The sequence below is a fragment of the Aythya marila genome (assembly GCF_965140915.1).
Source record: "Aythya marila genome assembly, chromosome: 3".
In the NCBI taxonomy this organism is placed as follows: domain Eukaryota; kingdom Metazoa; phylum Chordata; class Aves; order Anseriformes; family Anatidae; genus Aythya; species Aythya marila.
The window spans coordinates 36955972-36970596 of NC_139044.1; the positions used below are offsets into that span (position 1 = coordinate 36955972).

A 14625-nucleotide genomic window follows, 5' to 3' on the forward strand; every position below is an offset into this window, starting at 1 on the left:
GGGAAAACTAAGTGCTCATATTTTGCGGGAGACCAGCACTGAAACCGCATGTGTGAATTTAATGTCTTGCATAGTTTCAAGATACTTGGAGCTAGCTGATAATCTAGTTTGGCTTCTTGCATAACACAAGATGTGTATTTCCATCAAGTAGGGGACAGAACAAACTGTGCTCAAGAACCTGTACTTTTATTAACAGTATGGCTAGCATTTTGATAATGCATACGAATCAGAAAGGATCCAGTCTCCTTTTGATGGCCTCAAAGAGATGCAGAATTTACCACTTGCTACACCGTGGCTTCAATTACCTAAACCCAGCCTAAGTTCTCCATGGGGACACCGTCTCATTCAGTACACAAGACAAATTCACTTCGCTAGCAGCCACTCAATATTTTATTTTTGCCCTTTCTATTTGATGCATAGCCATAAAAGCCTTGTTTACTGCACATTATTCAAGCTCTATTCTGAAGGCAGAATGATTAATTTCTTTACAGGCTTTTCTGTAGTGCTCATCAGATGCTTTGAACTTGCTATGTGCAATTTCCTAGCTTTTGGAAAAGCACAGAAAGGAATGCCATTATGTGGCATCCTAGAGCTACTGCCATGCTTCACATCAGCAGGGATAGACCAGACCTTTGCTATCTTAGCTAGCAGGTGTAAACCATTGGCTGCACGCCGAGCCAAGCTAAAGGAGATGAGGCACACACTTAAGCAAGTGATTTTCACTGATATTTGCCTGCACCAGAATGGAAAGATTTGGGATTTTAAGGAGATCAAAGGCTATGCAGTAGAAGTACTCTCACAGGTTCATGTTTCTATGTGCCTCTCATAACACCAACCCCTTCTAATCCATCCTTTCCAACATGCCCACCCTTTTAACTATACATCTCTGCCTCATTTATTAACCCAGTATCACTCTTCTCGCCAGTCCAGCCATAAACAGTGTTACTACCTCATTGTATCTAATTTGCTATCTTTATTTCTATTATTCTCTTTTGAGTACATTTTTTCATTAACTTGCTCACAGAATCAGTTGCTGTCCCCTGAAATCCTCATCTCACTGACTTCTCTGCCTCTTCCTTGATTTTACTCCTTGAGGCTTACAGGGGATTGAGGGGAATGAGCATTCACAGACTCTTTAGAGGTTTCAGAAATACATATCTAATAAGCATATACAGGATGTGGTTCTTGAGACTGTAACTTGGACAACCTCAGGGATTTTCTTAGGGATGGTAAAAAGCACATTAATATGTTATAAAAGCCATTCATTCCTGACAAAACCTGGGGACATTAAAGCACTATAAAGAAGGTGTCACGGAAACCTCTAAAGTATTTTCTCTAGCCTCATTTTCAGAAACAGTTAAGCCATGTTGGGTGACATTTTCCAAAGTAAACTGGGCCAGAGCAGATGTGCATCTCAGAAAATGTTATTCCAAATGACTACAGTTTCAGAAAATTGCAAACAAGTGAAATGGGAAGACACAGTATGTGGCTTTGCTCATAAAATAAGACAAAAATGAAAGCTATTTGTATCATGTTGGCATCTAACTTGATGGCTGCTTTGATACTGGTGACTTGTCTGAAGTCATGATACCATCTGAACAAAGCACATCTTCCTATCTTCACAGATTTTGTAAAGGCTGGATCACACCAAAGCAGTATTATTGCCCCATTAAGCATACAAGTCTGGTATATGCATAGCTGTTTTTTTGCTCAACTCCTGACATATGCATGAGCTATTCATCTGCTGGCTGTGCACTGAACTTTCATTATTACAACTCTCTCGTCTCTTGCCTGTAGGTTCTATGATTTGGTCTCAATCATCACTTCACTGTACATTTGTCCTCTTGTGCGTTGATACCCTGTCAGTTTTAGGGCCGCCTGCAATCCTAATCAGGCCCAGATTTATGCTAGGGAATACAGATCTGCTAGCAAAGACTTAAGGCAGTCACTGGGATATAGAATTCCTGTAAAAATTAAACTATTCAAGAAAGTCTTCTAAAAATCCCAGAGAGACCCAGTAAGGGCTATGATTAATAAGATACGTCATTGAAGAAGTATGATAAGAAGTTCTGATTTCATAAGAGAAGTGGGTTTTGGGCCTCCACAAAGCTCCTTGTGTAAAAATAATAAATAATAATAAAAAATGATAACAACAATTTGAAAGCTATCGGCCCTGAGTCTATAAAAAGGTTTGTTCTGGGGACGGTGCAATAGAAAGAATATTTGCCACAAAGGAATGTTATAAAAACAAAACAAACAAACAGAAACCACACAGAAATAAACAAATGTGGAGTCACTGTCCCTACAAAAAGGTTGGAGTTAAGTAGCGGCTTAAGACTATAGTTTTATCAGAAACTCATAGTTTGTCTTCGTTTGATTAGACACGAGATTTCAATGCAAGACTTGCAAACACTGTATTTATCTATATTCTATAGATACTTAGTTCAAATCTTCCAAACATCAGTGCGCTGCTTATTTAAAATGCATAACAGTTAGTAGGAAAAGCAGCAAAGACAATAAAGCAGAGAACTGACTTCCAAAACTATCAAGCATTTGTCAATTAAAATATTTACTTTTGACACAAGTCCTAATTAGTTAAAAACATTCAATCCAGTCTTAAAATAGAGGTTCGAGCTACCCAATTTATTCTTGGAACAGTCACTTGCTTGTAGGATTAGGAAGACAATGGCATCCAGAGCAAGCACGAACCCTCTCCCCTCTTATTACAGTTAATCAGCAACATAAATACTATAATGGAGCTGAGCCCCTGCAAACTCACCAGGCTGTGCATAATTTCGACTCCAGCTGGATTCACTGTGAGTGCCTCATCATACAATTGCTTAGCCTCCTCCAAATTGCCTTTCATCTCTGCAAGCCTCCCACGCATGTACAGTACAGCATGAGATGTGGGGAAAAGAGTAGCTGCCTCCTGGATACAAAAGCCGGCTTCTTTGAGATGGTGTTGTTCCATGAAGAGTTCAGCTGAAAAAAAAAGCACAAAAACACCCTACCATTAGCTGAAATAATTCAGGTACCTTTCTTCACACTAATTGCATATCATCTCCCCTAAACATTAAAACACGAGGCCGTGATCCTGCACAGTGCTTACTACTGTGGTTAACGTTTACTACCAGAAGCAAGTCATTGAATGGATATTCTGCTACATTAAAGGCTCTGTACAGACATAGATGGACCTCTTCAGGTGTTGACACAGGATAGCCTTAAGGATATACCAGAGTGCTTCCTCAATCAGGATGTAAACACGTACTCTACTGAGCCCTAAGGAAGCAGGGCTGGTAGCCACTTGGAGCCATTGTATGTGTTTCCAAATAATCTGGGAAAAAAAGAACAGAATAAGCCATCACTGTCTACCGATTAGTTTAAACATGTCAGAGTAATAGGATACATCTGACCAAGCTGGACATTAAATAACTTCTTTAAGAGAGTATTTCCATATTTTAAAAAATGATTAAAAGTGTTTTTCTCTGCTTACTTGTCTAGTTTATGAGATAGCTGTCTCTTAAGTTTTCGGAGTCTCCATTAAAATCAAAGGCTTATATCACAGAGACTTATTTATATTTTGTATTCACAAATTTATCTCCTCACACATACTCTACAGAAAAAGAAAACAGAGCTCTTGGAAGAGACTGCTCAGTCATCTGCTTCCTTCAACTCTCAGCAACCATCCCAGTGGTTTTCTTACAAAGAAAAAAAAAAAGTAGCAGGCATACTGATGTGCTTGACTGTCAATTTGTTTATCACATCATTTTTCACGCTAAACAAATTTCATAACGCATCTCATTGTTTAACATTTCTCAGTATTTATTATGCATTAAATCCTGGGAGAAGGCTTCAGAAGTGATGCTCAATTTTCACTGACACACATAACTGAAAAGGGAAATTGTATATATATATGTGTATACATGTATGTAGATAAAATAACTGTCTGCACAGCAGCCAGTGCTGTTAGGTTCTTAACCTGTTTGTGTTCTACACATTATCACTGCAAAAGCTCAGTGTTTGTCTCCATTTATTTTTATTTAAACTGATGTGGCAATGCAGCAAATATTGACAGTTCAATAGCCCAATTCAAAATGACAAGTTCAGGCTCCGGAGCCAGATAAACAATTCTGAATTTAGACCCAGTCTCGAGCGCCCTGACTTTTAAAGGTAGCGAAGTGTTCTCAGGAAGTCTCTGTGAGGGGGGGAAATCAGCCTGAAAAATTAGGCCTCTCGTATAGCTTTGAAACTCTGCCAGCCTCAAAATGCCAGGAGGGCCAGATGACTCTGGGGACTTGGCATGCCAACACGGAGCTTTCTGGGTGAGAGGGGAGCAGGAGAGCATCTCAGCGGCTGTCCTGCCATGCCATGGGAAGGCTCCTCCTTGGCCCATCCGACGTGAGACTGGGCCCACAGACAGCTCTTCTCTGGCACACGAAGGATGACTGTGCACTGACACGGCATCGTGGCCTTCCAGATCTGAAGTGCTCCTTCTGGAAGGAGGGTGAGACATCATCGATAATAAGCTCGGCTATTTCTTAGCCATGCCTGGTTGGTGCTACAGATAAATGTCATTCTCTACGGCTGCCAACTCGAGCAAAACAGTTCCTCAGTAAGAGCTATACCCTTTAAAAATGACTCATATACATTTCTGTCTGCTTAATCTTTACAAAATCTCAGCGTGCCTCCTTTCCCTCGACTCCAAGAGGGTGCAGCCATCTAATAACAGAAAGCAAGGCCGTGCAACTTGACAAGCTGAGTATGTGCACAGCCTTATTCCAAAGTTTGTGGGAGGACAGCATTTTTCTTGTGCTTCCCAGGGAACAGAGCATTTTTCCTGCCAAGTGCTGCGCAGCAGCTGATGTTGTGCATGTGGTAGCGATGAGGATGGGGATGTGCAAAGTGACGATTCACAGCCTGAGGACGCTTTGGTTTGCAAAGTTAGCACAACCCTAGCAGCACAAAAAGAAGGGGCGAAATCCCGGCGCTATTTGAAGTCAGCAGAAGTTCTGGATACTGCTGTATTAAAAACTAATAGCAACTAACAGCACAACGTGACCTGTTTCATTTCAAAAAAACCATCAGGAGCAAGGGGGTTTAGATGTGAAATCATGCACAGCCTGTGATTCAATGCATAGAAAATGGAGAGTACTTATTCTTTCTTTCAACGGTGCCTGTAAATCTTCTTCAGTAATAACAATTATTTAGAGGAAGTGCAGCAACACAGAATCTAAATAAGATCTACAAATTGTATTTTATGGTACGGTAATGTAGCATATTAAAGCTCAGTCCATTTCTTTGCAGGCTCAATAGTCAATAAAAAATGATTTAATGGTGTGGGAGGCCTAATTTGCATAAAAAGAGAATGAGAGAGGTGCCTTTGGGTTACAGGAGGGAAGGAGTGCACCCACCCAGCTAAAAATAGACATTTAGGGAAATCATTTAAGCCTGCATTAAAATGGGTTTTCTGTAAACTCATTTTTTACTTCTATTGCATACTCATTTTATTTACAGATGAACAAGATACACTTACGTAACGTGGAATAAAAACCAAGCTAGAGGCAGAAATCAAAGCCAAAAACCAAGGATTCATTAAATTTATCATGGTAATACTCCCACCTCCTCAACAGTACTGAAAGTACTGAAATGCCTGCCTCTGCATTACCTGGGTTAGCAGTTTCCGTTGGATTATTTAGGATCTCTCCTGGCATCACCTAATCATGCTGTACAGAAAAACCTGGCCAAGTTAGCAGCCCTCACAAGGAAGTTCTGTCACAGAGCCGTGGCACCCAGTGCCACTCCAAAGCAGACAGCAACTCCTCCAGGTGAATCAGGTACACAGCAGCATCTGTGATTCCCACTCTGTGAAAGGCTTGGTGCTTCAGGAAAACCATTTATGAACCTCCAGCTGGTGGACTACATCGTTCTTGGTGCTGGCATTCTCTGCAGCTTTGAATCCCAAGGCAATGTTTGCAGGCTTCCTTGCCATCTCTTGCTTAACACCATCTTTGTAAAAGCTTAAACGAGTTCCCATTCTGTTTTGAGCTAAGTATTACCAACAACTCTCTGAATGCTACACAGCTGAGAGATGATCATCCTGGACATACTACTTCCTCTATTAGCCTCTCTGGAGCAATGCTAGAAACTGAGTGCAGGTGATCAGGGAATATTTGATCATTTTTGCTTACACACATGGGCTAAGACAGATAACACTGCATGGATGTGCAGACACAGGATGCATCGTGAGCTGTCTCCTTTCCTTTTCTACTTGAACCTTGAGCCTACACCCACTGAGACCAAGAGCAGCTGTCCAACTGATTCCAAGGTCCAGCCTGGCTTGATTCATTTCTTTCCCAGATCCACCTTACGCTTCCATTTGTGCTCTCTCAGTACTGTCCACCCTTCTCTGCCATTCTTCCAAACAAGAAGAGTCTTCTCTTGTGGCTTCAGCCTCTTTTGTCTTGATTTGCAACTACACTTCCAACTGATACACCAGTCTTAATGCTGGTCCCAGTCCCTGCAAGCAGCCCACATCTCCACTCAGATGTATAATTAGCTCCTAACATGAGCTTCTAGTTCTTCCAGCTGTTTCTGCTAGCATTTTGGGCTCATCTACAGTGAAGATCCTTAATCAAGTGAGAATTGCCAGAAGCATATCATCTACTCACTCACCAAAGACCAGTAGCAAATGTACAGAGCAAGAGCACTTCCAGAAGGCTGACAAAAGCTGGGTCTCCTGTAGTCAGGCTCTTTTTTTTTTTTTTTTGTCTCCAGGATAAATTATTTGACAGAGCTCTGTAAAGGAGCCCATCTGAGAAGCAACAAGAGAGTAATCTACTCATGTCTGCATCACAACGCTAGTATAAGGAACAGAGTTGTCTGCCATCACCTTGAACGTCGACTATTCTCTTTTTCTTAAGTATTTCACAGCAGTGTCAAGAGTGATTGCACTTGTCACCACAGAGGCAGCACCAACTGTAATTCTAGCCCCAAAAAATAAATGGATTTGAAATGTCTTTCTGCAACGTGAAGCACCCAAGAGTTAAAATCTCATTCCTTGCAAATCAGCGTTATCCAAGGCGCAGCACTGAACTCCCACAAGCAGGCTGCTGCTCCACATTACTCTGCTCTGTGTCAGCCACATCACCTGCTCTTGCCCACCCCAGAAATGGGACTGTGTGGTGACACAGCCAGCGCCACGTAGCCAGCTGACCAGCAGGACGGCACGCTGGGAGGCAGCCCTTTACACTCAACGAAGGTGAGACTGCCTGAGAGGATGCCTGGAGAGGTGCTTTCTGCTGCACAGATCTCATCTGCTTTCAGAAGCTATTAATACTTGTTACTGCAGCAGCCCTCAGCCAGCTGGAAAGACCCACTCCTCCGAGACAGCTCTCTGATCAGCGAACACAGAGCTATTACCATGACAAAGGGTTCTCCCTCTGTCTTGCCTTTCTGTCAGATGACGTTTAGTCACCCTCCCTTATTATGACACAGCCGTGCATGCAGACGTTTGACAACTCGCCGGCAAATGGGATGGAAGATCGTTCAAGCTGTATCCCAACTGTTATCGCTTCACTTGATGCAAACCTTCGGCACAGAAATGAACAGAACCTGCTACGTGTTCCCGTCCACGTGAGCTCAACCACTTACCCTTCTGAATGAGGCAGTAGATGCATTCTTAAAGGCTGTCTTTGCGAGCAAACTGGTAGCTAGCTGGAGCCCAGGGACCCGCTTTCAATTTCCGAGCTTCGGGTCTCCCAAAGGCTGAAATGGCAACTGAGCTTCTTTATTTACAAATGCAGCAGTAGAGTGAACATCTCTGGAAGTGACACGGAACTACCACAAGCTATCCTCTATACTAAAATGTGCAGTCAAGAAGTTATCTGAAATACAATAAACCCTGGCACGAGATAGCTGGTTCCTTTACGTGAAGCAGGACCCCGCTCACTGGTGACAAAACAGCTCTGCTCCACCTGGGAGAGCTGGCAGGAGTGGCAGACCACTTTTTTTAGGCAATAAGGATGCCCCTGAGAAAGGTGTCATAAAAATGCTTCTTTTCGGAAAGTCAGCTTTTTTTTTTCACCCTCTCTTAGAACAATTATTACTGGCTAAAGTCAAAGAAAGGACTTCTAAGCCTTCATGTTCCAGCTTGGTCAAGCATAAATTCCTATATTCTGTCCCTTGTATAGATAAACACCCTGCTGCTTTTTTCAGGCCCAAGCATGCTCTATTACTTGCCCAAATGGTACCAGCAGCTGAGAAATGCTAGGGGTTGGTACCCTCTGTCATTCTCTGGGCATCACTGGCAGTGCAACAGGTTCCTCTCCATCCGCTGGCTAAGGAGCCAGAGAGTGCTCAGCAAAGAGCACTGCTAGCTGCTGCCTTAGAAGTGCCTGTTCACATTCACGTTTGCACGGCCCAGATTTTGAGAAACGACATGTGCTTTGAAGCCCACCCATGCCAATGGATTATCAGACCACAAAGCTTGACATCCTGCTCCAGCAGTGAGAAATATCCAGAAGCCTCAGGAATGGGGGAAGCAGTCCAAATGCCCAGTCTTGATAGGAAGCCAAGAATGCTTTTGACTTCTTGAATTCATTGTTAATAGTAAATAAATGAAACCAACCTGGATAGTGTAGATGAAAACCTAGAAGCCCCCTGAAGACATCTGATTCAGAAGAAATGGGGAATTTGGCCATCTTTAGGCTGCACCAGAAAAGACAAGGCCAGAGCTTGCTAAATGAAACCAGGAGGCTTAGCAGAACCCCGGCTGGCTTCTTAGCTGCACCAGTAACATTTTAGAGGGGACCAAACCAGCTCAGTTCATCATTTTGACCTCCAGCGTGAAGCATTCCTAATCCCTCCTAGCAAGCAAACGCTGCAGGACAGCCATCATTGCAGTACACCTTTATTCCCCTTGGTAACAGCTCTGGAATAAAACACTTCCTCCTGTTGCCCCTCGCCAGGCTCTGGTTTCTCGCACTGCTCTGTATCACCGTAAAAGCCACAAAAATCAGCAGTGCTTATGGAGCTCAAAAATAATAATAATAAAAAAAAATGCAGTAAATGGGGAGCTCTAAAATTTCAAAACACTTTTTTATTAAAAAAAAATATAATAATAATAAAAATAACACAAGGAAAATAAAACTAGAATTGCTTCAACAACCTGTGTTGCATCACAGGAGAGTATCTGACCCCAGCTATTCTGCAACGTCAGTAAAGATGTCTCCCCAGCCTGATGATAAACACCTTTAATATCAGAGCTAATAATTTGAGGGGGGCTTAGGACTGCTAAAAGCTGAGGGAGGGGTGAGCATTTCATTACGTACGTGCAAACAGTGCAAATGCAAGCTGTGCTGGTGAGCTGCTCCCTTTGCTGTCCCCGGGCTCCATCCCTGCCCGTGTGCGGCTGTGCGGCCGCGGGCCAGCCGGGGCTGCAGATCCCAGCCCACTGGCCCCTGCGACATTTTCTCGTGGAACAAAGCCCATCTCCTCTAACACAGCTTTTTTTTTTTTTTTTTTTTTTTTTTTTTTCCCAGGAATTGGCCCATACTGAATAAAATAAATAAATCACAAGCGTTTTGTGAAGGGAAAAAAAAAAAATGTTCCTGCTGTACATAACTCGGGGGAACAGATGTTTTTCCATTAGCTCACTGTTCCCTGCTACATTGGCTCTCTTTACATTTCTTGTTTAGGGCATGTTCATTACAATATTTTTTCCTAGCTTGTAGCATGTTCCTGAGGCAGCAGGTAGCCCTCTCCAGCCCCACTGTGAATACGTGGATAGTCATTCGAGTGATTTTTCTTTAAATGCTCCTTTAAATTAGCTTTAGGTCTACCTGGTGAGGTTTGCAGCCTGTGCTTAGCAGGCATTTAGCCAATCTTAGATCAAATTACCAGACCTACTTTGCTGTGAGTGGCCATATTTGGTAAAGTATTGGGCCAGTCAAGAAGCTAAATTGTCAGATATAAAGTACTAGTAAAGACAAACAAAGTGGACATTGTAGTTAAAAGTAAAGCTTAAAATAATAGAGCAACAGGAGCTGGAGTATTCAAACTCTTATTAAAACTGGCTTGCAGCATTCTAAAATACTCCACATAAATAGAGCACACAACAGTTATTACTGCCTGGAAACATACTCATGCATACTTCAGATAAGAAACCGCTCATTACCGAAAGAGCTTAAAACTACTTCTTTTCAGTACTGACACACTTTGCTCTCTAGGTCAAACGTGATTTTGTAAAAATGCAGAATGAAAGTAAGTTTTGGTCATAAATTTGAACCATTCCAAATATATTTTCCTTAGCCAAACATCATGATTGTGTTTTCTAAACAGAATGGAGGACTACTGGCATGATTCTGAAAAGAAAAAAGGGAGCAGGAACAGCTTCTAGGTCAGACATCTCTCTTGGTAGGAGAAGCTGGATAATCACCAGTAATCTCTAGGATTCTCCTTGCACTTCCTTCTGCAAGAAGAGGTAGGAGAAGAATGCCATTAAAGTTCCTTTTCTCCTCCCAAAGTTGACTCAAGTTCTCAGTCACTGGAAAGCAGAACAAAGAGAAAAAATGGACACAGGGATCGCATGAAGACCACACCTCTCCTGGAGCCGTGCACTGCAGCACCCTTCCCCAGCGCTCCTTGCAGCAGGACCCTGACAAACGGCTCTGTCTCAGATTTGGGGCCAAGAAGAATGTTTAGGTCTGTTAATGTAAAAACCCAATGAAATGACTCTCCTCTTAAGAAGCCATTACATTTCAAGAAGATGCAGAGGGCTGGGTTATTTTTAAGAGGGACCAGACAAGCTGTATTCATCACAGCCTTTGCTTGCAGAGCACTTGAATACAGCGTGCCTCCCAGTATTCCCCAAATCATGCCTGCTCCAGGGCAGGGACAACCTCTCTGGTCTTTGGAAACCACAGACCCCTTTCTCTTCCAAAGCTAACTGTGGCTACCTGCGGGGAACAGGAAGATCTGCAAGCCCACTGAAGAAACATGCTAAGTTCCCTGCTGCAGATGACTGTCCTCCCCACTGGGACTACAGAAGGGTGGCCACAGGAGAAAGTGACAATTCAGTTTTATGTAGGTATGTGAAAAAGGATAACGGGACTTATTCTAGAGACCACAGAGATGCATCAAGCAGCTCTTCGGCTGCTGACCAGAAGCTAGAAGAAGTTAGCTTGCCAGATCACCAAGACAAAGTTCACCAGACACTGCTGTACAGAAAACTGAGGAGCAGCAGCCATGTATGCAGCACATGTGGACTTTGCAGCTGCACTTCCAAAGCTGCTCCTTTATTAGCTTTCCTACATAACTGCACTGTTCATAAACCCAGAAGTTACAGCTGAGAAGTCTGTGCCCTCTTAGCGCAAGATAACTATCTTTAGCACAGCACAGAAGACTAAATATTTGGGGAGAGTTCACAGCCTTGCCTTCAGCCACTGTTAATGGAGTGCACGTGTTCTCGTGCACTAATTAAGGGATGCACTAACTAGGAGATGCATTAGGAGCAAGGAACTTGTGCACAAGGCAGGTTAGCCCTGGACTCCTGTTGCAGCTGTGTGTGGAGGGCGATGCTGTAACCATTCCCCCATCTGGCACCACCTGATGACTACCACACACGAACGGTCCCCTTGCAAGCCCACGTGCTGGCTGCCGGAGGGCTGTAAGACCAGCCCCATGTAGCTGTGGGATCACTTGCTTTGCATGCTTCTTTCCAACGTAAGCCCAGAGAGCTCTGCCCGATCAATCAGCTGGCACCATTAAGTTCTCACGCCCTGGGACATGACGAGGCATGGGATCTCTAATGGCTCTAATGGATCCCTGACAGGTTCACAGCCTGTGAACCTTCTACATCCATATCCACACACAGAGACATGGCCCGCTGCGTGCTTCTAGTGCCTGGGAAAGACGGATGCTTTGTTATAAATTTACTGCAGGACAAGGTTTAGAAATTATAATGGATTTATCTAAAGATTTATGAGTCAAGCAAAAAAAAGGTTAAAGTGTTAATAACAATAAAAGCAGCAGTATGTGAGTCTTTTCCCAAAGGCAGACAAACATTTTCCTCCATTAAGAGATAGGAACCTGAGGTATGAAAAAGTTAGGCAACTTGCCAAGAGTCACAGGATGAGTCATTGACTGAAAAAGGACAAGTCCCAGCTAAACCCAACTGAAATCTACAGCACATCGATGCGGCTCTTTCATGAATACGAAGTGACTCTGGGTGCAGGCAATGCTAATCGTCTGTTATTCCACAGCTGTTAACCTGGGGGTGAGCTGGAACCCAAAAGCACGTGACAACCTTGTCCGTTTCTAACCACATATTTCTGTATATTTGGTTATTTATGAAATATCTCTCTTTTGGAAGTTATAAGTTAATAACTACTTCTGCTTTCCCCTCCTTCTAGATAGGAAATTCTGGGACAGAGGGCCAGTGATGTAGGACTATTCAAGTCAATAAGGCCACTACTGAGACCATTAAGCTGCATCCATAACAATAACTGACTTCAGTAATGAAATCACGAAGCAGTCACAATACATATTTTCCGAACATCAATCCTGATTCGAGTCGAGTGAAAAGCAAACATGAAACAAAACAAAGACTAAAAAACAGATAGAATAGGACAGAGAAGTTACAGGTTATAAAAATAATTTCCGCCTAAAAGAATTAACACCTCTGAGAAAAGCACACTGAAAAATAATTGTAGCAATTCACAGCTAGGTCACAGCAAGCAGTAGGTCTTTATTGCTTTTGTCTTTTCACACAGCAGTAAAAATGTAAACTGCCTAGAGCTATCTCTAGGATGATGGACAACAGACACCTGACTTCTCATCACAATAAACTGTGGTTGTTTTTTTTTTTGTTGTTTTCCCAGCAGCTTCCTCTGCAATCTTAAATCAGAAGCATAAACTGCATAAAGCAAAACCCTTCAGGTGATTTTGAAGCCCACAGTACATTAATGAAATTTACATAAGCAAATAAATAAACTCGTGATTAAATTAAAGGATGATGCGTTCCAAAAGGTAACTTCTATACTAGTTAGGCAAATTGTAACAAGTAGAATGTCACAGATTTTGTACCAGAACTGAAGTCAAATTGGTAGAAAATGGCCCACAAAAACAGCTAAAAATATATATTTTCTGAGAAGTAGTGTGAGATTGCCAGATTTTATGTGAGAATTGTCAATTGTACAGATTAGGTAAATGAGAATTTGACAGGTTCTCCTGTGTACAGAACAGAAAATTATCAGCAAGGTTCTAGTGGGCTCTGCTTTTTTTTATTTTCTTTCTTCTTCTTGCAAATAGTAGCAGAGGCATCTAAGAAGCAATCACAGCATTCAAATGTAATTTCAGGTACACAACAGCGTGGACCAATTGTGGAAGAAAAGCTGTTTCTCTTAAGAGCAAAACTGCAGGGTCAGGATTCCTTTTGCCAGTCCCAAATTGCTGGAACGCAAACGGCAGAATGTGCTGTGCAACTTTGCTCCTCAACAAATGCCCTATATAAAAACCTTTCAGGAGTTTGGAGGTTGCCCCCGGGTAGAGTTCTTCTCACTGTTCTCTTTTCCCTTTAAAGAGTGCTCTGCCACACTCTTTGCATGAGTGTCTCAAACTGACATGCAAAACCTACAAGTCACTGGGAGATCCAAGCAGCCAAGGATGAAATGAGTGGAGAATTTTTTCTTGTTTAATAAATTTCACTGGAAACTCAGAAAAACTGGAACACTGTCAGTCTAAATACCATTTCATAGATTCTTTGCCTGTTCATTTTCCGCAAAATGTAAATAATTACTCCTATCAAATAACCTTCCTTAATGATGAACTGCTTACCCTGTTCATTTAAAAACACATTTTAATGATGACTGAAGTTTTCTGTGTTATGGGAAAACAGAGGTGAGCTGAAAAATTGCACTATTCCTATATTTTGTTAGATTTAATCAAGTGGTATTTCAAAAAAACAGGTGGGGTAGATGGGCAGATTTACTGATTGCTTAAGGTGTAGAGACAGCCCTGATCTCAGTTACTCCCTTAATACTTGTATCATCTCATTCACTACTGGGGGGAAAAAGGAATTCCAGGCCGTCTCCGTAAACATCAGGACTTACCAGCTTGAAGCCAGATTTGTTCAAGAGCTGTCCACAGCTGCATAGGTCCTTGCTTCATCGTGCTGCTCTGCATAGTTATTTCAGACATGGCCTGTTCCAGTCTTGATGCAGCAAGGGAAGAGGCTCGCTGTGATCCTGGGGACCAAACAAAGAAGAAGAAGAACACATTTTATACTTGCTTGGGATACTGGTTCATTAGATGGAAGGTCTGATTCTCCACTCTACTGCATCAGTTTTGTGCAGTAAGAGCCACACTGAAGCCTGGTGTGAGCAACTGGAGAAATATGTTTTATAAAAGGTTAATTCATTGAAAAAAGATGAAATTACCCATGTGCTGCAGCTCAAGCAAGTGAATTAAGAGACAGTAATTTTATAAAGGTCTGCTTAGCAGATTCATCAAGGAAGCAACTGTATTTTGCCCGTTGGAAAAGCAGAATTCGACCACCAAACATTTCCTAAGAATACTTATTAGCAGCCTGTTTTATGAGCCCATTGTCACCACGCAATTACAAAACAT

At 42.4% G+C, this 14625-nt stretch overlaps 1 protein-coding gene across 2 annotated transcripts in view; it reads right to left on the reverse strand.

The window, feature by feature from the left end:
- Positions 1 to 14625, reverse strand: part of TTC7A (tetratricopeptide repeat domain 7A) — a 164127-nt gene that overhangs the window by 32986 nt on the left and 116516 nt on the right. For both annotated transcript variants that reach the window (XM_082756289.1, XM_082756290.1), the window contains 2 exons: positions 14109 to 14243; positions 2780 to 2982 (listed from right to left, as the gene is read on the reverse strand). In XM_082756289.1, the coding sequence (XP_082612415.1) occupies positions 2780 to 2982; positions 14109 to 14243 (338 nt within the window). The remainder of the gene's footprint in view (positions 1 to 2779; positions 2983 to 14108; positions 14244 to 14625) is intronic.